Raw genomic sequence first — 23,563 nt, forward strand, 5'->3', positions numbered from 1 at the left:
ACACATGATATTTCTCACTAGACATGATGTTCATCGGACCACCAAATGTCATGCTCTCAAAAATTATTATCTCGCTTGACAGTGAGCTCAATTATTTTGAACAAAAGAACGGCACGTGAAGCAAGCCACCTGCACAGAAATTGTGTTTGGGGAGAGAGGAGAGGGACTGAGATGTGAGACAATGAAAAAGCCGATGAGCTACTGGGGGTCTTGTCGAATGAGATGGCTTATAAAATTATCTTACAAATACAGTACTAACCTCCACAAAACATGCATCTTTCCACCTGAATACGACTCAGCCTCCACAGGATGGTAAAGAAAAGACAGAGAGCTCGGAAGAAACAACTCAGTTCACATCGTTCTCCTTGATACAAACTACAAACGACACTCATTGTGCGATATAATGGACAGTGAACATGCTCACACCATTTGAGTTGCCTAACATTAACATCATCATTATCATCAGCATAAAACCAGTTTAAGATCCGAAAAAAACCTGTTATCTAATCAATCCCATAAAGATAATGTCACCTGTGTTAAAAATCTTGCGAAATCTCCACTCACCTTTCTACTGTTTACCTTTCCTGTTCTACTGACACATTCACATGTTGAAGTCGATGTTTTGACCTTTCACCTTCTGTTTCAAAAGCAGAGATCGCCTGATGTGTCCTCGAGTGTTGTGTTGAGCTTTTCTGTCTTTGCCGAGGTTTGCTTCGTGGAGACAGTGGCATGCACACCATTGAGGTTTGTGAGTCTGGTGAGCGTGTGATTCGCTTCTTGTCCATTCATTTATTCGCTAGCTAATAAAAATTATGCGGGAGAGGGAGAACTTTATTGTCGGTACCTGTAGTATTTTCTTACTTTCTGTGCCCTGTTTTAATGTGTACAACACACGCACATCAGGAAAAATGCATTTTAAACAGCCATTAAAAATCACTTTTGTGCTGGAGGCTGTGAACCCCAGAGGTCTCACATGAAATGTCCCCTGGCTAGTGTCACCTGTACAGTGACATTTACACAAACACAGGGTTGAAAACTGGATGTAGGTGTTTGTGTTTAGCCTTGTGATCCTCATGAACGGGAATACAGTTGTCATTATGTACCTGAGGTCAGTTTAGCTCCTTAACAGCACCATGAGAAGAAGGGGACAAGGGTCTGCATTTAAGTTTTGGGGAGACACGAGTCCTGATAGGAGGATGAGGACATTAGTGTGTGCATTGTGGGACACATTAGTACAGTTTCTACAAGTAGCGCAGAGTTGAAAGTTGACAAAAGTGTAAAAATGTTTCTCCGAAAAGGAATGGAAAAGTTCGGACATGACCCTTTACCATTTGATTTTCAAAAGACCTTTTTGACACAAGAGGCCAATCAGGTATTATTCTGAAAAGGTGGAGGCGACATTGCACCCCCTGCTCCTGTCTTACTGTAATAATGACGATCAAGAACCTTCCCCACCTTGACGATTTCGCAATATATACATGAGTTGTCCATCAGGAATAAGGGCACAAGTACTAAACTAAAGATAATATTTCTATTTTCGTCCCTGTCCCATAATCAGAGGTCAGCTCGTGGTCTTTTCAGTTGTAGAGCTGCGCTGCAATGAGTCGTTCGATGACAGATAACGAAGGTGACAGCATTCCTCGGGTGACAAGCACAGCTCGAGACAGATGTTTGTAAACACAAATTAATTTTTTTAAGTGCGTCTGAACGAGATACCTGTAAAACCGGATATACCACAAAGTTCATTTGGTGACTACGACTAATTACGAACAAACTGTGGTCGGGGTGGCGACATGTTTATCACTGCGCCTTTCCTGCTGACAACACGCTGATGCGCATGCGCGCTCACCTGGACGCGGCGTTGTTACCTGTTTACTTGTCACGCACAGGAGAGCAAGCGACAGTTGGAGAAGGACGAACTGTGTTTTGCATCTGCTAAACCACTTACAGGTTAAGTAGGTGAACGTAGTTACCTGGATTGTTAACATTTCACTCACCAAGCCATCCACGGGAACACCTGGCAGAGGGGATAACACACAAGGTAGGTGTGTGGTTACAAGTTGACACCTGCAACCTTTACCTGCTCGGTTAGAGCCAAATACAGAGTTACTGTTGTATCTGTAAACAAGAGTTGTCAAGTATCCTAAACTCGTCCTTTGTTGTTTGATGAGCTTTCTCTTTCTCTTCTCTCCCCATCCCTTAGATGTCTGTATCGCCCTCTTTCTCACAACAATCAATCAAACAAACAAATAAACAAACAAACAAACAAACAAACAAACAAACAAACAAACAAAAGGGTCACAGTAAAAAAATATAGTCTTTTGGCTTGATTGACTGCTTTGTCGGCTGTTTGAGCCGCCATTCCGCTCTGATAAACCTCGAAAACAACAATTATTTTCGACCAGGGTGTCCATGTTTTAATGCGCTGCTTACACCTTATCGCAATTTGAAACCGGAACTGCCCGTTGTTCCACGGTACAGCAGAAGAAAATAATATTTGTGTGACAAGAATGGAAAACTGAATTGAAACTGGGAGGTAGTGGAGGAGAGGGAAGTAAAACAACACACCTTTCAAGATATCGACACATCTCGCAGTCTTTGTCAGTTTGCTGTTGCCAGGACTAAAATCATGGCCCGGGGTAGATAAGGTTATCGCAAAGCTTGTGGTACACAGACAGGCCACCCCGATAGTTGCTACACCTGAGGTCCTTGTAGAAGGGACGCCAGATACGGTAGACACGAGACAAAGGGGTTTACGATACGAATCTTAGTGGTTCAGAGCCAAAAAAAAAAAAAAAAAAAAGGTTTTGAGAGAATTACGAACAACTCATATTTTAACTCTGTCAGTCCTAATCAGCTTTTACTATTCAAACTATACGTACAACACATATAAAATCGTTTGCATGTGTTTGTGTGAGTGTGGACATGTGCGTGTGTGTGTGGACATGTGCGTGTGTGTGTGTGGACATGTATGTGTGAATGTGGACATGTGCTTGTGTGTATTGACATGAAACAATTTATTTTGTTGTTAAATTCCCATCATAAGGTGTTTAGATATTGATTAATTCATAATTACAGGGTCCGCAGGAACAAACAAGTGAGTATCATTCACAGTTCTCCAACAAACAGTCCCAAACAGTCCACGGGTCTCACACTCCAGGAAGTAATAGTCTGATTCTAACCAAGAAGACGACCCGGTCGCCATGGCGACCAATGAGCCACAAGGACCGTCTCGGCGGATCACGTTTTACCCGAGCGCGACTTCATCTAACGGTGAGCCGTCGGTGAATAAACCGTACATGCATGGTCTGACAGAGAGGGACAGAGCTCCACAGCGTCCTCCAGCCGGCCCCAGACCCATTCCCTCCGTGTCTGGGAGCCAAGAAAAGCTCTACCCAACTTTTTCGCGAGTACCCGAGCCTCAGCCTCCGCCACAGCGTTTTCCACGACAGGGTCACCAAAATTCAAGCGCCGAGGAAAGGTCTGCAGTGGGGCTGTACCCTACTTTGCATGGCCCATCTGTGAGCTCTGTAACACCGCAAAACTTGGCTGACACCCGACCTCAGACGGTTCCTCTGGTTTACGGAAGTTCGTTCAAAGTTCCAGATGAGGGTCCAGTGGTTTCGCCACCGCCGCAGACGACAGGTGGAAACACCAACCAAGCGTTTGTCGGAGAGACGAAAGGTCCTGGTCCACGATATCAGAACGTCCCCTCCATCACAACGAACAATACCGGCAGAAAATACATGGAAAAGCCAAGCTACACAGAAGGTCAGAGACAGGCTCAGGACAGAGTGACACCAGAGCAGAAGTCTAGTCATTACGATGTCATCGGCGTCGTCATGGACAACAGCATCGAGGAGGATCGCGGCGGAACAAAGGGAAAACCTGCGGACTACCGACGCAATCAAAGCGCAGGTCGCGCGACATCCTCCACAAGTTTTGATGACATCGTAAGACATTAGTTTGGCTTTTTTTCCTTTTTTATGCTTTCTTCTTCTGCTTCAAGATATTAAAATGTTTTCAAGACATTAAACAAACATTAGCAACAAAAATTCTTTATTAGTACCAATTGTATACACCATTGCGGGATATTCTATTCCTTAGTGTCAATTTTGCTATTGAGCTACCGATTATTAGCTACAAGTGGCTAGATGTTCTATTGTCTGAAACGGAGAGCGCCCCGGTTCAATACCTGTGTGCCGCAGTAATCTACCCCTTGTTGACCCCGCTATCGGCAATGAGTACCGAACTGGAAGATTGGAAAATGTAGGACAGGATGGGAGAACATTTTGACACCATCCAGAGACAAAGTTGTGCTTCTAACATCCCACTATCTAACGACCTACAGAGGTCAGGGGACAGCCTGTACCTTACAGCTAGCGAGAGACAAGTGAAGGCTGATAAGGGTTGAATCGCTCATGTTTATAAAGAAAAAGATGATAGAAGCTAATGTTAAACCTGTCAGAGGATACAAAATTTCAACCATGACTGAATTAAGTGACCTTACACTCGTAAACAACAGAAAACCGGGTATTTGTATAGCTAAGCAGTAATTTAATTTAACGACGCATTAAAGACTTAGACTTTCTTTCTTTTCCTTATTGGTAATGTGACTATGTCTTGCCTTAGATCCTCGAGATGTCACAATATTCCAAAGGTAGTCACATATTTGACAATAATGTTGTCAATAACATATGTCTAGCTCAGAAGGACCGTTAACCGATAGCTACGGTTACTCTTTCTAGGCTTCTTCAAGGAAAAATCGTCAAGGGGCGGGCACTCCCAGGTTTGGTCTTTGGCTTGCCCTTGCTGTCTTCGCCTTCTTCTTAATGGGGTGGATTCCTGGCGGTATGGCTGTGATGTTTATCTGGCGGGTAAGTCTTTCAGATGTTCTAGTTTGTTAGTTTTGCGGACATTTGTAACATGAACTTTAATCTGTCGACTAGCCATTGTCTTCTTTAGCAGTCTTTGTTGCTGGGCGCGCAGGTTCGATACCCGTGTAGCACCACACTTCCCCCAGTCGATCCAACCTGACTCCAGAGAGGACTGGGGAAGGTAAGGGGAGGGAGAGGAGATGGGCCCTGCTATCACGTAAAGCTGACCCCGAGATCCCTAACAGTTACACCTCAATCGCTAACGACCTGAAAAAGGTAATGGGACGGCTTTTACCTTACCTCAGTTGATAACCAATTGGTAAAACAAAAACAAACAAACAAACAAACCAACAAACCAACAAACCAACCAAACAAACAAACCCTGACAATATTAATGACAATGAGGATGATCGTGAGTCTACGGGACGTCTGGTGGAAAGGCCAAGATGGACCAAGTCCTTAACATTAAGTTCAACCAGTGCTTTGACCTGTGAAGTCTTTTCGCTTAGCGTGACCTTTTAAAGGTAATTACGAGGCCAACCTTGTAGGACGAGTTGTACTGAAGTGCGCATATCTCTTACACAGGCCCGCTTTCAGTGGGACAAAGGTCACAAGGACGATGCCAGGCGCTCGCTGAGAATTGGTCAAGTCTGCTTGCTTGTGTCCCTGGTTGTGGGCATCGCGTGCTGGGCGGCCATCGGGTATGTCATCCACAGGCAGACAGTCCTGACGACAGACACCACAGTGTCCGACGGTAGACCAAAGCTTCAGTATGGCGATCTCCTGACCGAAGAGAGGAAATCTAACTTCTTCTTGGCTGGACAGCAAAGTCCAGTTTAAGTAACAGACCAAAATAACCAAGTGACAAATAGTTTCTACATACGATTTTAAAAGTTGTATAATACATCGTCTTAACATTTAGAAAATATTCTAATGTTGCTGAGTTGAACAAATATTATTGTTTATGTTGATTTTAGGAGGGGAAAAAAGTACTTCGACCTAAAGGTGATTCCGAACTGTTTTAAGAACAAACATAACCCATGCATATCTAGCAAATTATATGTTTATAGAGATAGATGAAGGTGTGCAGTATAAGGGAGGCTAATCTAGAAACAAACAGTCTCAAGGTAACCGAGTTGTCCCCCTTTATAAATATTCTGGCTCTACGCTCGCTGAAGCCGCCTGTGGAAAAGGCTATTATCTTCACGATGTTCATTGTTTCGTTTTTGAAGCTACTACATTACTTTATTCATGCACATCTTAATTAACTCAATCAGTAACTCCATTCTCACTCTAGTCCCGTGTTTGTGTGTGTGTGTTAGTGGGGATGTGAAGGTTGTGTGTGTGTACTATTATTCAGAATCTTTCCTCTATTAAACAGTTGTATTGCATGCTCTTAACAAGAATTACAGAGATTCCAGCCATATAATTGAAATTAGCGCCACACAAATTATTATTATTATTATTATATTATTATTATTATTATTATTATTATATAATAATAATAATAATAATAATAATAATAATAAAATAATAATAATAATAATAATAATAATAATAATAATAATAATAATATTGTCATCGACATAGTTTATCTGATGTATTATGTCTCGCACGAGGGTCTCTCTAACAAAAAGTGATAATGGATGTAGGTCCCAAACGGGCCTGTACCATCACTTGCTGACCGCTGTATCGAGTTATAGAAGGTTTTTTTTTCAAAAATCAAAGCAAAATTGTAAAAAAATATCTTGATATCCTTTTAACTCAATTAAAAAATTGGTAAGCTAACTTTCACATTTTAACGCTACTTTTTCGACATGTACTTCGAAATTTTTATTTACAAAAATATAACATTAACACATCACACGATGTTTGACTATGCAAGCCATGCAGAAAGAGTTTGATAGTGAGAAAGAGAAAGAAAGAAGCGGATGTATTTGCTGGACAGCTGGGCGAAAGCTGGGCAGGGGAGGTAAGTAGAATGATGCAGCTTTGGTACAAACAGAACTGTCTCCCCTGCATTATTTGGTCGTGTGAGAATGATCACCCACTTCATCATCTAATGCGTAAGTGAATAAAGATTGTGTTATTTTTATTATTATCACCAGAGGGAAAGAAATAATTTTGAATAGGTTTGACAAGGACCATTCAAAGTTATACTATTTGCTACAGTTTGAAATGAATTATTTCTTGATACATTTTATTAGGAATGGCTTGGACGAGCAATTTCTGTTAAAATTCGCAAACGACGAAGATACCTCTGCTAGCTGTGTATGAAATGAAGGTCAATGATCATCGCAAATCTATGCTCTCTCATCTCACCCTCCATGGAACTGCCGTTCTCGTGTGCACTCATGTGGAGCGTTGTCACGTGATGTTGATGTAGGCATTCTAAGACCTTTCTGAGTTGTGCTCGGTGCAAAGGAGTACAAAATCACAATTCCTTTGCAGAAACTGAGCAAAAGATTACAACAAAAGATCCTTTCACCATAGCTATGTACGGATTGAAAGTGATCAGGACACACAGATAAACGGGCAAAGATTCCCAAACAAAACCGCAGTTAAAAAAAAAAGGACCCCCGCCCTATAATGGAGATATTTAGAATAAACACTAAAAAAACTTCCAGTTCTATAAGAAATTAAAAAATCGATAAAGTTGGCTTAGAAGATTGATCCTTAGAAGATAAAATTAACACGTCTATGAAATTATTTGAATGACAGTGAGAGATAAAAAAAAAAGGAGATATGTAAAATTTGAAATAGGGAATGGGGGTGGGATGAAAGAAACAGGTTTAACATGGTAAAAGATGCTGTGTGTGGAGGGAGAGGGAATATGTAGCCCGAGGACAACATTAAAAAACAAACAAAGAAGAATAAAGTCAGTTCCATGTAGCATAGTCCCAAAACAAGAAAAGGAAGCCCAATAGCATTTCTTCAATGTCCCCCTCTAAAATAGATGCGGTGAACGACATTGAAAAAACTCAGTCACTTGTCTGTACCCCTCGGTACTAAGTTCAGAAGAGGAGGAGAGTACCCGTTAGAGGGTGGCTAGACGGCTAGGCACCCTGAACATGCCTAGCTAATCAAGTTAGGTCTGCCAGGGGAAGGAACCTGGATCCTTCAGCCCACAGACTTCTATGTGTTCCTTCCTTCAAAAGTTAACGTGCCGGTCATCGGTCATTTCCGGAGAGGGGTCAACTGTCATTTCCGGCGACCACTTGGGTGCCGCGCGGGTACTCGGGGCAGTAAATCTGCCACAGGCCTCGCAGGCAGGATCGCGCTTGTCAGGGTGCGCGTGTACTTGTCAAGGAATCTGCGTATCCGCACGTGCGGCCAGCCACTGCACGCTCTTATCCCCCAGCGCCGAGTGCCGTATTTTTTGTTCTCCATCTCTCGTCAAGGGATCAGGACGTGCACGTGGGGGCAGTGGAGGCGAGCACTGACAGAAGCGGGTTATGTTCTGGCCGTGAGAAGGGGAGCGAACTGCAGGCATCTTTAAGGTAAACAACACCGGCGGTGCTCCTCCACTTCAGGCCTCAGCCACAGCTTTTATTCCCCGTCCCATGGAAGCCCAGTGCATCATCCCCCTTCCTCCCATATCCTCCCATCAAGACCACTCACTATTATTTCCTTCCTCAGCCACCTCCAGCTCCCAACACCTTTCCTTTCAGTTTGGAAGAGAAACTTTAGAATCACTTTAAAGCATGGCGATTTTAATCGTGAGAAAACTTTATTATATAGTAATTAATCATGCTTCAACTCTACGATAAGCCAAAAGGGAGGCGCAGTCTAACCAACTAACCATATAAGCAAAGTAGAAAGTGGCCTCCTCTAGAGTTTATGACAAACCATATAAAGTTCAGGACAAATGATAGTGGCGAACACCGTATAACAAAAGGAAATGGGAAGCTACCCATAAGCTACACAAATCACAATAAACCGGGTAGCTCGCAGAAAACGAAGCTTGATGCATCTTATAGAGAAACATCTCGAGCTGATGATCAGACCTCTACACAGGTTGCAAAGCTCCAAGTGAGATGTTTGAATAATTTACTGCTTGCGCTATATAACAAGTAGTTGCAATAAGCCTACATCTTACATTTGTCACAGAGAGCTCTTTAAAAAAAATTTCTTTGCTCAGATATATGAATGATGAGTTTTTCTCTAAAACGCGCACACACACACACACACACAGATGAAGGGATATTTGAACTGCGTGACTGATCCCGTGTTAAATGGATCAATAACATAAAAAAATACTCAATTTTGTAATAACATAATTTGTCACATCTTCCGTGTCAACCAACGCTGCTGAAATGTGAGAAATTATTGTAAGAAAACATTGAGCTCCTGCATTCATGTCTCAAGTCACGACTTCATACAAGATAACAGCCCACAACTTCACTTACCTGGGAGAGAGGATCCCTGGTATGTTAATAATGAACCAAAGATTAAAAGCAATCCTAGAAAACTTTTAAAAAAGACAGTTTTAATGAACCTGGCAAAAGGTCGCTTCACGAGGGAATAATTTAATAACCAGCGTGTAATCCTGTTTGTCTGCTTGTTCTACGCAGAACGAGAATATGGTAAAGACAGAAAAAAGAAGTAGAAGAGGAAAAGTGGAGAAAAGGGGCGATATGGGTGAGCCAGAGGAAATGAACGAAGAAAGTAGATTCAAACAGATACACGATCCAGATTCATTCTCAGAAGCGGCCACAAGAAAGCACAAGAGAGCGGGTGAGCATACCCGACTGCGGCTTTCAGCCGACTTTTGTTTTCACCGAGCATGCGCACTCCACACTCTACTCGCCTCCTGTGCCACTCGCACATCTTGTGTTCTGCGTCTGTCAGAGGAATTCAGGGTCTGGAATACTGGCAGGCACCGGTACCTCCAGCTCTGTGCCCACCATGATGACACCACTTATCGACGATCACCATGACAATACAAATTTATAATTTGCATGCTTGAACGAATGGACGGACGAAAGAACAAAGGAAAGGATAGAGAGAGACTAAACTGCAGGTCAGTCATCAGAATTCAGACAAATATTCACGATGAAAAGTTTTCATCAATGTCACCCTTCACCCACACACAATGATAGAATATTTTGATCATTGAATAGCTTCTGTCCGTCCCACTTATTATCATAGATATTTTTTCTTAGAAAAGGAAGGAATAAAAGGTTATACTCGTCTTTGTACAGACTTTGCATGATGAGTTCGTGTAGATGCTAACCTTGGCACATTGAAGTGATTTGGTTTTAGGGCTGAATGATTCTTTTTCTGACTTGTGCATAGTATAAATGCAAGGGACCTGAATCAAACTACTTTTCCTTTCGAGAGTAAATTTTGCTGCCATGTACTCGTAATATCTGGAACTGTCCTCGACTGGATGGTGGAGCTTTCTCGGGGGATGGGGAGGAGGATGTGGGGCCGATTGTCTGCTAATTGTTGCAAAAATAAAGAAAACTATTCATGTTTTGAGGAAGAAGACAAATTTAAAAAGATGAATAAATATGGATAAATCATAAATAGCTTCCGTAAAGTGTTGTTGTAAAAGGCAAAAAGTTTACAGTCTGTGTCCAAGTGATAGGTTCACTATTCTTTATTTGTTCCTCTGACAGGAGCACGATTGAATATTTGTCACTGACATACACACATTTCTTTATTACACTCTCCGATTGTCGTTCTTCAGTAATCGAATGTCACTCATATTCGAAAGTGTTTGAAATAAAAAATGATACTAAACATAGGTCATTTTATCCTAAGATGAAAGACCACAGTTTCCATTTATTATTTCATTTTTTTAAAATATATACACTCGCTCTCACACACACACACTCACACATTCACACACACACTCACACGATGGACAACTGGTAGGTTAAATGTTGATTGTGAACGTGTCGAAGGACAACTTATATTGGGTTAAATGGATAATGAAGGCCCTCATTAACTCGTATAAAAACAATGGAAATTAGCTTTCTTTGAGACTGCTGTAGGTTCACTCCAGGGTCTGATGACATCACCGTGTTTTGTGAAGAACTTGGATCATGGACATGTATGGGTGGACTGCTGTCTGTCTGCCAAGACCAACGCTTAGCCTCTTGCGAAGTTCTATGACACACTTACCTCCCGTCTGACAGCTCCCCATGACACACAGCGGTGATCCGTGACACACCTTCCCAGTCAACATATTTCTTCTAATAACACACACCGCCCCTCTGACACATGACACACATCTACGAGATTGAAGTCTCCTTCAGCCCAGTGTTACTCAGTGAAGTCCCGGTGCAGTACATTTTTTTATACCAAAAAAGTGAATAACAAATTTGTTCTTCCTCTTTCGTGACAGCCTTCCCACAATTCTTCTTGGGATGAAAGCTACATTTGAGTAATAGCTCCTGTTATTCGAGCTCCCTGAAAGAAAACGATTTCTTTTCTTCATTACCTTTCTGTCAAGACGGGGAAGGGGAACACTCGCTGGTGTAACACGCGCGCCGACAAATGTAAACCACAAATGTGAGCAGCAACACTAATTACAGCCATTCACGGGTACATCGTCTCACCCCACATCGCCTCACACAAAACTCGCCAACATATCGCTCTCCCTCGTTTGTTTGTCTTCCTAGGAGAACGGGTAAGTGAGGACTCTGCATCTCATCTTTGTATCCGCATCTCTATATAGCTATATAGACAGGTCAATACCACTAGATAGAGACATAGACAGGTCAACATCACTAGATAGCTATATTGTCAGGTCAATGTCACTATATACCTATATTCTTCTTCTTCTTGTTCCTATTCGCGCCCAGTGGAGCATAGGGCCGCAAAACTATGTATATAGAGAGACTATCGGTATACCTATATTTATTGTCAATTACCCCTACATACTTCTACGTATATATAGATAATTTCCAAATAACTATTTATCTTGACAATGGACCCATATAAATATATATAGAGAGATATATTACTATCGACACACACACACTTATGTACACACACACCAGCATGTTCAAGCCACTATCGTTATAATATAAGGACTTGATCATGAGGGTTAGTGAGAGTATTTCCTGTGTCACACTAATATTGAATGTTTGTATGCAACACTAAAATTGCATGTTCCTGTGTCATACTAATATTATGTGTTTGTGTGGAACACTAATATTGAATTTTCATAAGAAAATGACAGACACCTGGCGTCTTACGCCTTTAGCGTAACACGACTAAACATACACTACGCCCAAACAGCTGGCCCTGTAAACATTAGTAATTTGTATATAAAATGAGTAATAGATTATATTTTTTAACATTGCATGTGGAGTGTTCGTGGACGTGATTTCTGGCATTGAAATTCTATGCTCTAAATTCTAGAATGTTTTTGTCGCCGCCTGCTGGCCTCATGTATGGCAACATGTCACATGTCAGAGAAAAGGAATCCTATTACAATTTCTATCTGTTTCCGCCCCATCCTACCCCACAACCCTCAAACTAACCAGAACTTCAATCTTGAATAACCAAAAACTCCGCTTCGTTTCTATAATATCGCATTCTTCGTCCGTCCGTCCGTCCGTCCGTCCGTCCGTCCGTCCGTCCGTCCGTCCGCCCACACACCCGTGTTATGGTGAGGGTCCGGACACCAAACCCCGGGGTCACGTGGCAGAAAACTTTGGCGCTCAGAGAATCAAGACCTGCTGACAGGTACGACAGGTAGGTCATGCTGGTCTCCTGTCAAAACATCGCAAGGTGCAGTTCCGCCAAGCTCAGGGGCGGCAACACACAAGTGAGATGACGGACCTGTCTCCCCTTGCTGGACGTTCCTCGCTCTTCACTGGCGGCCTTTGGGCTACGCGCCTTGCTACACCCTGTGACTAGACTGCAAGGTTTGGAGGCAAATAAGTGGCGGTTTCATTAGCATCCGGTTTGTCACAAATTTCTCATACATACCATAGATTTTTCAGTCTCAATAGGAAGTGACATCCGAAATTTTTCCTTCGAAAGAAAGAAAAGACAAGAATGAAAAAGAAGCGAAGACAGAATGATAGAAAACATATAAAAAGATAAATAAAAACAATTACTGATTAAAGGCAAAAAGGAAGATTTATTCACAGGCAAACAATGAAAAAGGAAAGATTAGTTGATAAAAGAAAGAAAATGAGAAATAAATAATTGGAAAACAAAAATACAAAAATAATAAATAAATAAAAGCAATAGACCACTTGAAACGGGAGCTTACTCCTATTGTTGTGTCAAATTAAACTTGGAAATTACTTTCCAATAGTTTATAAACTTATTTCAGGTAAGACCAAAAACATTTCGCTGTTGTTCACTTATGTAAACTACAATGGGCAGCCTGCCTTGTGGAAGAAAATGTCTAGACTGTGCGACCAGCAAACCGCCAAACTACTCGTGGCTTGGATAGAACTAAACGGAAGACACAGACACATAGGGGTACTCCTCACTTTTTTTTAGGTGTCTTTTGTGGTTATTTATCTGCAGTTCAACAGTTCACCCGATTATGAGGTTCAAAGCACATGTAAGCTTGAGAGAAAACACTTAACTATTTTATGAAATGTTGACCAGAGCACCATGATTCTAGCTACTCAGGGAAAATAAATAAATAAATAAATAAATAAATAGCACTAGCAACCATGCTAACAGACATAGGCACTAGTGAGAAAGAAAGCTCTCAGGTCAAAATGATTATTATCACAATCTCTGCCATAAATTAAATGTCATAATCAGGCCAGTGAAATAGAGAAGTATGGGCAACAAGAAGTGCAGCTCATCTGCTGAAGACACCCAAAGACAAACTAATATTTTTTAAAGAAAAAAATCTTAAACATGAGCATGATATATTTTTGCTTCATAGTAGTTATTTTAGCTATACAACACTAAACAAACATTACAACATTTCTGGTATATGCAGTAAGCAGCAGACTGCAATGAGAAAATTCTCTGAGCATCTTTTCATCCCCACCCCCTTTAGTTCGTCTACTTCATCTTCGGATGGAAGCGTATGTAAATCCCTCTGTGGGTGCTGGTACTTTACTTAGCTGTACTTCATGGCTTATTCCTGTAACTACTCAACTTCCACATCCTGCCATCCTAACCCACCTTTCATAAAATCCAACAATCACTCCTCCGTATGCCAAACTCTTTCTGTTCCAAATCTCGCGGCTACGACGAGGCTCGAGTTGCAGCCGCTGATGACTAGCAGACACAAGAAAACAAAAAGAACACCAAAATATCACACAGAAAGAATACACCCGCTCCAGTCCACCCGAGACGTGGTGCTGTCTGGACACGGATGGAAGGGGGAGGGGTTCAACGAGAAAGACGAGCAGAAAGGGGAGATAAACAACTTGGTGTCGGAAGACGATAGTCACAAACATAATATTTTATTTTGCTATTATATGTAATGTGTTGCAGTCGAACAAATCCTTTTCCAGTTCCTCCCTCAGCAAAAGGAAAGATGATTCACGTTATAAACCAAGAAGAACGGCGATGAGTAGGAACTCATGGCAGATCACGGAAGGAGAGGGGAGGAGGGAAGGGGAGAGAAAAGGGAAGAAAAAAGTGAGAGTGGGTCGGGTAGGGGGAATGAAGTTTGCGGTGGAGGAAGAGAGAGTCGGGATGTAATCCTTATCATTTACAGAGACAATAAACAGCCCGACTTCTCCTCGGCGAAGTCCAGCGAGCTTCGTGGGCGATATCGTGTCTCGGGTCTCGCACGCGCCGGCTTCACTGAGGGTTGCCTCCTCGCCTGGCGTCTCGCTTCCGGTGGAGTGTTCATCGTCGACGAGTCCTGGTCAAGCTGCCGATCACCCCTGGGGTGGGGGAGGGGTAAGGAGAATAAAAACTTTTTTTCGAAGACTTCCTTCCCCTCGCGATTGTTCACTGCTGATGCTAATTCTGTAAAATCTGTTATTTCAGGGTGTAAAGTCAACGGTCTGTACTTCGATTCCAAATCCACAATTTAAAGGTAAAATTCAGAAAAGGAAAAAATAACAAATAAATAAAACAAAAAAAATTTAAAAACTAAGTTTTCAAAATCTCTACACTAGAAGCTTCGGGAAATTGAACTTTATGCCCAGATTTAGTTTAGAAGAATTTATCTTCTGGTGGAATATTTTCGAGGTTTATTTTAATAAACAAATAATACAGGCTCTCCTGTTAGAATTGTGATACAAAAATAAATCCTTGGCCTAACATAATCTGAAAAGCAACTGAGATATTATTTAATTATTATTTTCCAATGTTATTGTTTCTCCAGTTATTTGTAGCTGTTACTTTTGAAGCCTACAACAAAGTATGATCACACGGTCAACAAGGAGCTGTACAGACAGAAGACCTCGTGTCAGTCTCCTCGCCTTTCATAAACCCCGGTCTGGGATCGTCTTCCTCTCTGGAACCCGCCGCTGCGATTGGCTGAGGGGCCTGCCAGACATCTTGAAGGCGTGCTCAGGCCGCAGGCAGGTTTGCAGATGGGCGGCGATAAGACGCCTGGAGCAAGTGCCAGAACCTTGACAGGCACCAGGCCACGCCCCCTTGGATTCTTGGCACTCCGCGCGGCTCTGCGAGTCCAAGTCGGTGGCCAATGCTGAGACGCAGAAGCTGGTTCCGCGAAGCAGCCCGTGTGAAATGGCGCATAAAGTGAGAGAGGGCTAATGAAGAGCTCCATTTTCTTAACGGTCCCCTCTGATACGGCTTGTCAGCCTCGTTATAGCTTGCAGTCAGCTCCTGTGTGTCCTTCTGCTCTCTCTCCCCCTCCACCCTGCACCTCCTTCCCCGACGCTACCTCCATCATCGTTACCACCACCACCACTTCCACTACCACCACCACTACCACTACAACCTCCTCCTCGTCTTCGGCTTCCACTCCTTCGCTATCAGCTCTCGCTTGCCAGGCGGGGAGCTCTTGTCGACTGCTTGCGAATACTTACTATCTTTCGCCGTCGCGGGCCGCTTATCAGCCAGTGCCTCTTACTCCGCCAAACCGTTCTGACGGTGACTAAAAAGCTGGAAACAGAAAGTCGATTGTGCACGTCAGACCAGTCACAGCGAGGCTGTGCTAAGTGGATGCTACTTTGGTTTCGCTCGCGTTGATCGAATTTCGGGGACTCACGCCTCCCTGATTAACGTCTGACGGGTGGCGGTTGCACCGACGTGCCTTCGATACCCTTGGCAAGCGCTCGGCCACCTGACTCTCCCGGGCGAGAAATCTAATTCTGGACTGGCGAGTGTTTATAGGGCTGTGACATCAAGAACGCTTGTTTGAGGAAGTGCTTAGTGTGGGTCAGATTTTTTTCTCTCACCTCTACCGGAGGCATCGGGTCACTCGAGACTGGCTTCATCCGCGTTAACATTTGTTCAGTGACTACAAGAGAAGATGTCGAGGGTTAGAATGGCAAGATGTCTTTGAGAACTGTTTGTGACCAGTCTTTAGTCGACTGATCTAACTGGCTAGAGAAAAAAAAAAAAAACAGTAGTTTTTCTGGTGTTTGTTTTCTTCTTGGAAGTGAAAAGAACAGTGATGACAACAACCAGTAGGTAAACAACAAACTCGTCGGTTTTTCTCATCTCGCGACCTTTCGCGATGGATTGCGATCTGGACAGGAAGCCATTCGACGGGTCGACTGTGCTCATGGCACAACCTCCCCCTCCTCACCACTCCTTACCTCTTACTCTTCCTCATACCAGCTCCCATTCGCACCCGTACCCGATCCATCACCACCAGCAGCAGACTATACCCCAGTCCCATCAGCATTCCCACTCGGATCCAGAGCTCGAAGCCTTGCAAAGGATGCAGCAGCAACAACAACAGCAGCAGCAACAGCAGCAGCAACAACAACAGACAGTCGGTGACCCAGGTCGAAAGTCCATCGAGCCCAAATTGGAACCTGAGGACCCGGACAGCGGAGGAGAGTCTCCCAGCACGACGACCAACAACCCAGAGTCGCCGTCTGATGGCTCCGAGTCCAAATCTCCCAACGGAAGCAGCAACGCAGCGGGCAAAGAAGTCCGGGGTAGGGGTACGGAGGTCGGAGAAACCACCCTATTCCTACATCGCCCTCATCGTTATGGCCATCCAGGCCTCGCCCACCAAGCGATGTACGCTCAGTGAGATCTACCAGTTCCTCCAGCAACGCTTCCCTTCTTCCGAGGGACGTATCAGGGCTGGAAGAACTCTGTGCGGCACAACCTCTCCCTCAATGAGTGCTTCATCAAGCTGCCCAAAGGCATTGGCCGACCAGGGAAGGGACACTACTGGACCATCGACCCTGCTGCTGAGTTCATGTTCGAGGAGGGCTCGTTCCGCAGACGACCCCGAGGGTTCCGCCGGAAGTGTCAGGCTTTGAAGCCACTGGGCATGCTCAATGGAATGGCCGGGGCGGGTGCAATGACAGGCGGCTATTACGACTTCCTGCATTCGCCCAACACCGCAGCGGCCATGTCGCAACAGTCAGCAATGGCGTATTCCGGTTCCGGTGGTGCCATGAGCATGGGTGTGGGCGGAGGAGTTGGAGGAGGAAGCGGCGGTCACCCTTTGTACCACCACCACCACCATCACCAAAGCGCCTACGACACGTCTCAGATGATGATGTCCGGCATGGGGGCCCCGCCTCATCACTCGCACCCTCACCACCACCATCACCACGCCGCCATGCAGCAGCACATGCAGGCTGCCGCCGCTGCCGCCAACTGCAGCAACTACGCACCCTCCCTGCCCACCATCAACTCCACCATCAGCTCCGCCATCAACAACCGCTACGCACAGTCCTGCGCCATGGCAGCAGCCGGCATCGCTAACGGCGCGACGGGGGGCGACTTCACCTCCCACCTGGCCACGGCAACCGCCACCGCCAGCGCGGCTATCCACAACGGCGTCTACGACCGCGACACGGCCTCCACCACGCCCTCTTCTTCGGCAGCTTCTTCTTCCTCCTCAGCCATGTACGCCTCGTCGGCGGCCAGCATGATGGGGATGGGGATGGGCGGCCAGTGGTCAGCCGGCGCCCACGTGACTCAGTCGGCGGGACGGTACTGTAAGCAGCAGCCGCTGTCGCCGACGGGCAGCACGGGGTCGCTGCAGAGCATGTCCCCGCCATCCAGCTCGGACGCTAGTCCCTACACCGGTCTGACGTCAGCCACGGGGGGAGAACCCGTCGACCTGGCCCTGGCGGGTAAGTCACGTGTGCCATGGCTTGTTTTTCTCGCATCATCATCACCATTATCATCATCATGCTAATTTATTATTAAGATTATTATGACACAACGACAGCAATATTTCAAAGGTCCATGGACCATCATCATCATCATCATCCTTATCATTATCATCATCACGCCTAATTATTATTATTACTACACAACAACAGCAATACTTCAATGGTCCATGGACACATTTTTTCGTTTATTTTCCAAATTATATAATGATATACACCTATTGTTTACAATCACGACAGTCCAAAAGCTCGATGGTTGCTATACGAAACTCTATTTTAAAAAGAGTATTCCTTCAATGTATATATTATTTATATTTTATACGTGATGTCCACGTTATATACACGTAGTTGTATCATAGTTATATCCTTCCGTGCTACATACATTACATAAGCAAGATCTTTTTACAATTTAAAACGGAATTTAATGGATATAAAATGTTCTATACAGTGAAGCCACCTGAATGATTAGTTTGTGACCATTAGTTTGAATTCTTGTTTAAACTTAAAGAAGTTCATTTAAGGATTTTTTTGAGGATAAGATATCTTTATGACAGTGTGATGGAGTATTAATTGCACAATACTATTCAATAACTGGTCTTTCGTTGATATGATATGGTGTGAAGGTGGCTTGATTATTTTTTCCATGTCAGACACAACCGCATTCTTGTTGTGTTCTTTTTATTATCTGAAGAAATATCTTCAGTTTAAAAAAAAAAACAAAACCAAAACACATAAATTACCTCAAATATTTGACAGAAGAAAGATCACAAAAATAAGTCAAGAGGTTACTAAAATTAATCTGACATTGCAATAAACATTTCTTAAGGCAGCTTCTAGAGAAAAGTTTCCACCCAACAATTAAAAAAAAAAGGCGGTAGGTGATCAGAAGATGGCGCAGACAAGGGTGGTCCGTGTTTTCTCGCCAAACACCAGCCATGTTTAAAGAAACAACCAGCATTCAGCAGGCAGACCTGTCAGCTCGCTCCCCACCCCAGCTGTTACCCCACCACCGTTATTTCGGACTTTCCCCTGTTTTCCGCTCATATTCTTGGGAAATCCGCGAGGCGCGTTGCTCTCGGGTAGTTTACACACGGGTAGGTTGTTGCAGTGTTTGTCGAAGGAACCGGAAGACATATCAGCATCAACAAGTACACGAAAAAACATCCCCACTTAATCCGATTGGCTGTAAAACATTCAAAATATTTCTCTTTTGGTTTTAGAACCTGATTCAACGACTGCTTGATGCCAAAGAAATAAAAATAGTTTTTTTCCTTTCTGTAGGTCATGCAGCAAACACCTAATTGTTATTTTTTCATTAAGTAACGGCAAATGGGAAAAAGACATTTAAAAGAAATAAACATTAAAAAAAATTAACGTTGATAAAATTTTTCTCAAAAGCTCACTGTTAGAAGCAAAAATATGGCCTTGCCGTGAATAATTCTTGGTTTAAAATGCATAGTGTGAAAAGCAAAACTATTAAATAATAAATAAAATAAAATAAAAATAATATGCAAATAAATAATACAAAATAGATAATAAACTCGAAAATAATTTAAAAGAAGCATAAATAGTCATAAAACGTTTAATGCCGGGTATACCAGACACAAATAGGAAATAATTAGTGTTTCATTTATTTTGGGCTTCAATATGTTTTATCTATAATTCATTGTGTGTATGTAGTGTGTGGTGTGTGTGAGAGGTGTGTGACGTGTATGTGTGTGATCTGTTTCACGTGAACTCAAGGCTTGTAAAATGCATGATAACCTCTCTCTGTGTGTGTGTATATATATATACCCAATGTTATTTATTGTTGTTGTAGCTAAAGAACTGGGCTGAAGGTGCCCTTCATCAACTTCTGTGGTTTGTTATCGTTTCTCGGCTCTTGATTTGAGGAACTTCTAAAAAAAAAAAAAGAAAACAAACTTATAATTTCTTTGCAGTCTCTAAAACATCTCGTTTGATCTTTTGTATGTGGAAATGAGTTTTCTTAAAAAAATAATTCTGGAAATATGTTTACCTTAAAAACATGCGATTAAATTATTCGTGCAGCATTAACCACTTCAACCCTCGCCTAGTATGTATTGTAGTCTGTATAAAGTCATTGAGGCCTTGTTATTGTCCTACAAGATACATCTCTGTAAACTCTCTCTGCCTCTATAGACTTCAGGAGGAAATTAAACTGTCCACACTGCAGTGGGAGCTCATTAAATAAAGCTAATACTGACATTCCCTGTTGGGAAATTCTATGTAAACACATCTTTGCGTTTTCAAAAAGTGAAGAAGGTATACACAATAAAACTACTCAAAGGGCATCTTGCTAACGGTCGGAGGAGGGTCAAACTTTCCGTTTTGCGGGGAAAGGCGCGGCTAACATTCCCCAGTGTGGCATGTGTCCAGCTTCCACTCCTCCAGTCTGATGTATATCTAGCTTACAGTCTCATTCAATGTTTCTCTTTAGCTTCTGTGGTCTGCAAATCCTACCCATGTATGACTGCAACACCCAACTGAACAGTTTTTGTAATGGTCTATTCACGATAGGTTTATGTCTAGAAACAAAAGCAAACATAGCTATTTTGAGGCTCTGTTCTATTGGAGGGGATACTAAAATTGTGTTAAAGTACATAGATGTTCAAGTTTAAGATCTTTTACCAGAGAAATTGGACAGAAACTGGCATTGCAACTAGCCCATGAACCCCTCTTCGCTTTGTATTCTTTCTCTGTCATTTTTCTACTCAACTTTTGATGTGTTTGAGTCAAGCTCATTCAAGCTCGGCATCAGTACAGGGAAACACTTGTACTCTGTGTCCCTTTCCTAACTTGACAGATCATGTTCAGCAAGAGGAACACGAGGTTTCCAGTGAAGTCGTCATGTGACTTTCTCTTTCTTCACCTCCATCTCTCTCTTTTTGTCTTTTACTTTCTTTTCTCTCTATTCGGTGTCTCAGACTATGGCGCTGTCCACGTTTCCTCTGCGTGGTACAGGTCAATCACAATTTCTTCTGTCTGGTATCTTGTTTCATTTGCCACAAGCACATAGAGGACAGAAACAAATTTAAGATCACTACGTATTATTCAGTATTCAAAAAATCTATTCATAACCAACTGGGGCACTGAGAAAAAATAAAAACAATGAATAAAATGCATGATAAAGAGTGAGGGACATAATACCATCGAGGAAGCATGTATTGAATTCACAGTAAAAACTAGTTTAGATTTTAATTCTTTTTTTCCTTTAAAGTTATCACATACAAGTGATTTATTAGCCTGTCCTTCATAGAACTGCCAAACAGATTAATTTTTGATAAATTCATTTTCAAGTGTTTTATTTTCAACAGAATTGAGGCAATCGACATTTTCAGATCTTAGATTATCCTTACAGAAAAAAAAAACAGTTTTGAACCATTTTGTGATCGCTGTGAACATACAAAGGTTCATTACAAGTTTGTGGCTGTGTCGAACACTCACGGTTAAACTATTTTATAACATCTATGAACACACCCCCGTTAGAGACAATGGATGTGATTGACTCGAGTACACAGCGCCTGTAAAAAAGTTTGCGGTCAAACCGCGGATAGAAGCTCGTTGGTGATCGTTACTAACAAACCGCGGATACAAACAAGCTGCGATTATCTCCCGTCGCGGCAGCAACTGGATAAATAGTCGCATGGTGGCAGTTCAGGACTTGACATTCCACCTTCCACCACAAAATACGAGCGCAGAGAAAGAGCTTGTTCCGAGCTGTCAGCGTGAGAAGGCGCTGTCGACTGATTACATACCGCGCATGCTCCACGCCGACGCCCTCTCGGGATTTCTCGCGTCTCCTAGGATCGACGAGATCACGTTTTCGTGGATTTATACACGTGTCCTTCCCTTCCAGAACCGATATCGGAGAAAATACAGCCACCACACGGAGCTTTCCTTCTAGCGATTGTTTTTCTATGTTCTTCGGCTTTTAATTTGAAGTGTGGATAAGACTCCAGAAAGCAGGAGAGTAAACAGAGGGCATCGCGGTTTGTCGAGGGTCTGTCCCGACACCCGCTAACTCGATGTTCTGTTCACATGCCTCGTCCATGCTCTCCACGCTAATGTGCAGGTGAAGGCAATTTAAAACTTGGCATGTACGATGCAGGATAAATAGCGGATACATTCAAGATTTAATTTTGCTTCCAGGAAAAAAGAAGAGAAAGATTTCCGAAAAAAAAGCCTGTTACCCGTCTTGCTTCCATTTAATTGGCTCCTTTGTATTAATCGCCATTTTGTTTTGAAAGACTCACCCTGAATGTTCAGACCTTACTCTTAGATAGCAGAATCGGTTATTTAACCGACTTCACCCATATTGCTTTGTAATTTTTTTTTCGATGAATTTAGTTTGTTATGCGATGCACAATTTTATTCCATTAAATATAAGAGGTTTGCTGTGGCACTGATAAATCTTCAAATATGGCGTCGTTCCGGAATCTTTGTTTGGTCTTGATTGTCTGAACTGAACTGTTTCCTGCTCTCCTATATTCAAGTCTGTATTCTTGTCTCCTTCAACGGTATGACATTTAATAAATGTAAAGATAGGATGCTATACACAATAAAATAGAACATAGGTTGCTGGTCACGTGCACTCAAAGGGACCTCACTGCCACACACAGTCTGATGCTCATGGTGTTTATCTGGCAACAGGGCGCCGTCACGTGACACCGTGTCGTTTGGTCTGTGCACGCCATGTTTTGAGGGATTTCTCTACAAGACAAATATTGTCGCAATGAGTTTGTCAAATGTTTGTTTGACCTTTCAGTGGACATGACAGAGAGTGCGGGGCGAGGACTGTCTACCTCAGTCACTGATCCTCAGAAAGCTCTTATCTGATGTTATCATCGCGAATAATTTCTGACTTCTGAGGCGAGGCCACTGAGATTTCCCCAACTCTTTAATTTTTGTCTCGAATAAAAAAAAACTGTAACAAAAATATTATTTTCTTTAAAGAGACAAATCAAACGTTTGCAAAATTTTTACAAACTATTCAAACCAACATATTGATATACAGTATATTCTCTCTCTCCAGATACACACAGTAACAACTTTCTTCTCTTCCTCTGCGAACAACGCAATGTTTGAATATTCCAAAGATTTGCCGAATGCCAGACTTTACCACTTGTCCGTTACTTGGATACTGTGCAGCTTTCCCATGCTAAGAAAGAGATTTGATATTTATATATACAGAGGGTGTCTGTCAGTCCTCACCTGATGTATGTAAAGACGAGTGGCGATGGATGGTTAAAAAAAAAGGCGAATCGAATTTCAGTTAACTCTGAAAAGGTTCATATTAAAGCTTTGTTACTCAATGTTGTAAAAATGTGACTGGAGTTAGTTTAGTTTAATCTGTCCACACTACGTTTGCCGCCTATTGGCAAGTTTTTTAAAAACCCAACAGTCCGTATGAGAATTGTTTAAATTTGGCATGGTAAG

The 23,563-nt window shown here is 42.8% G+C and overlaps 2 protein-coding genes across 2 annotated transcripts in view; both read left to right on the top strand.

Moving 5' to 3' along the window:
* The first annotated feature begins 1,592 nt into the window (after positions 1-1,592).
* On the top strand, positions 1,593-6,283 carry LOC112553230. The gene is made up of 4 exons (XM_025220319.1): positions 1,593-2,041; positions 3,079-3,953; positions 4,749-4,877; positions 5,463-6,283. Exons 2-4 carry the CDS (start codon positions 3,204-3,206, stop codon positions 5,715-5,717), a joined length of 1,134 nt encoding a protein of 377 aa, XP_025076104.1. The 5' UTR covers positions 1,593-2,041; positions 3,079-3,203; the 3' UTR covers positions 5,718-6,283.
* A 7,722-nt stretch (positions 6,284-14,005) lies between these two features.
* Positions 14,006-23,563, top strand: part of LOC112577213 (forkhead box protein F1-like) — a 33,315-nt gene continuing 23,757 nt past the window's right edge. Inside the window, 4 exon segments of the mRNA XM_025260225.1 lie at positions 14,006-14,726; positions 14,817-14,865; positions 15,157-17,033; positions 17,036-18,067. Coding sequence (XP_025116010.1) covers positions 16,850-17,033; positions 17,036-18,067 — 1,216 coding nt within the window. The 5' untranslated portion in view covers positions 14,006-14,726; positions 14,817-14,865; positions 15,157-16,849.

This window comes from Pomacea canaliculata, linkage group LG12, assembly GCF_003073045.1.
Source record: "Pomacea canaliculata isolate SZHN2017 linkage group LG12, ASM307304v1, whole genome shotgun sequence".
NCBI classification, from domain to species: domain Eukaryota; kingdom Metazoa; phylum Mollusca; class Gastropoda; order Architaenioglossa; family Ampullariidae; genus Pomacea; species Pomacea canaliculata.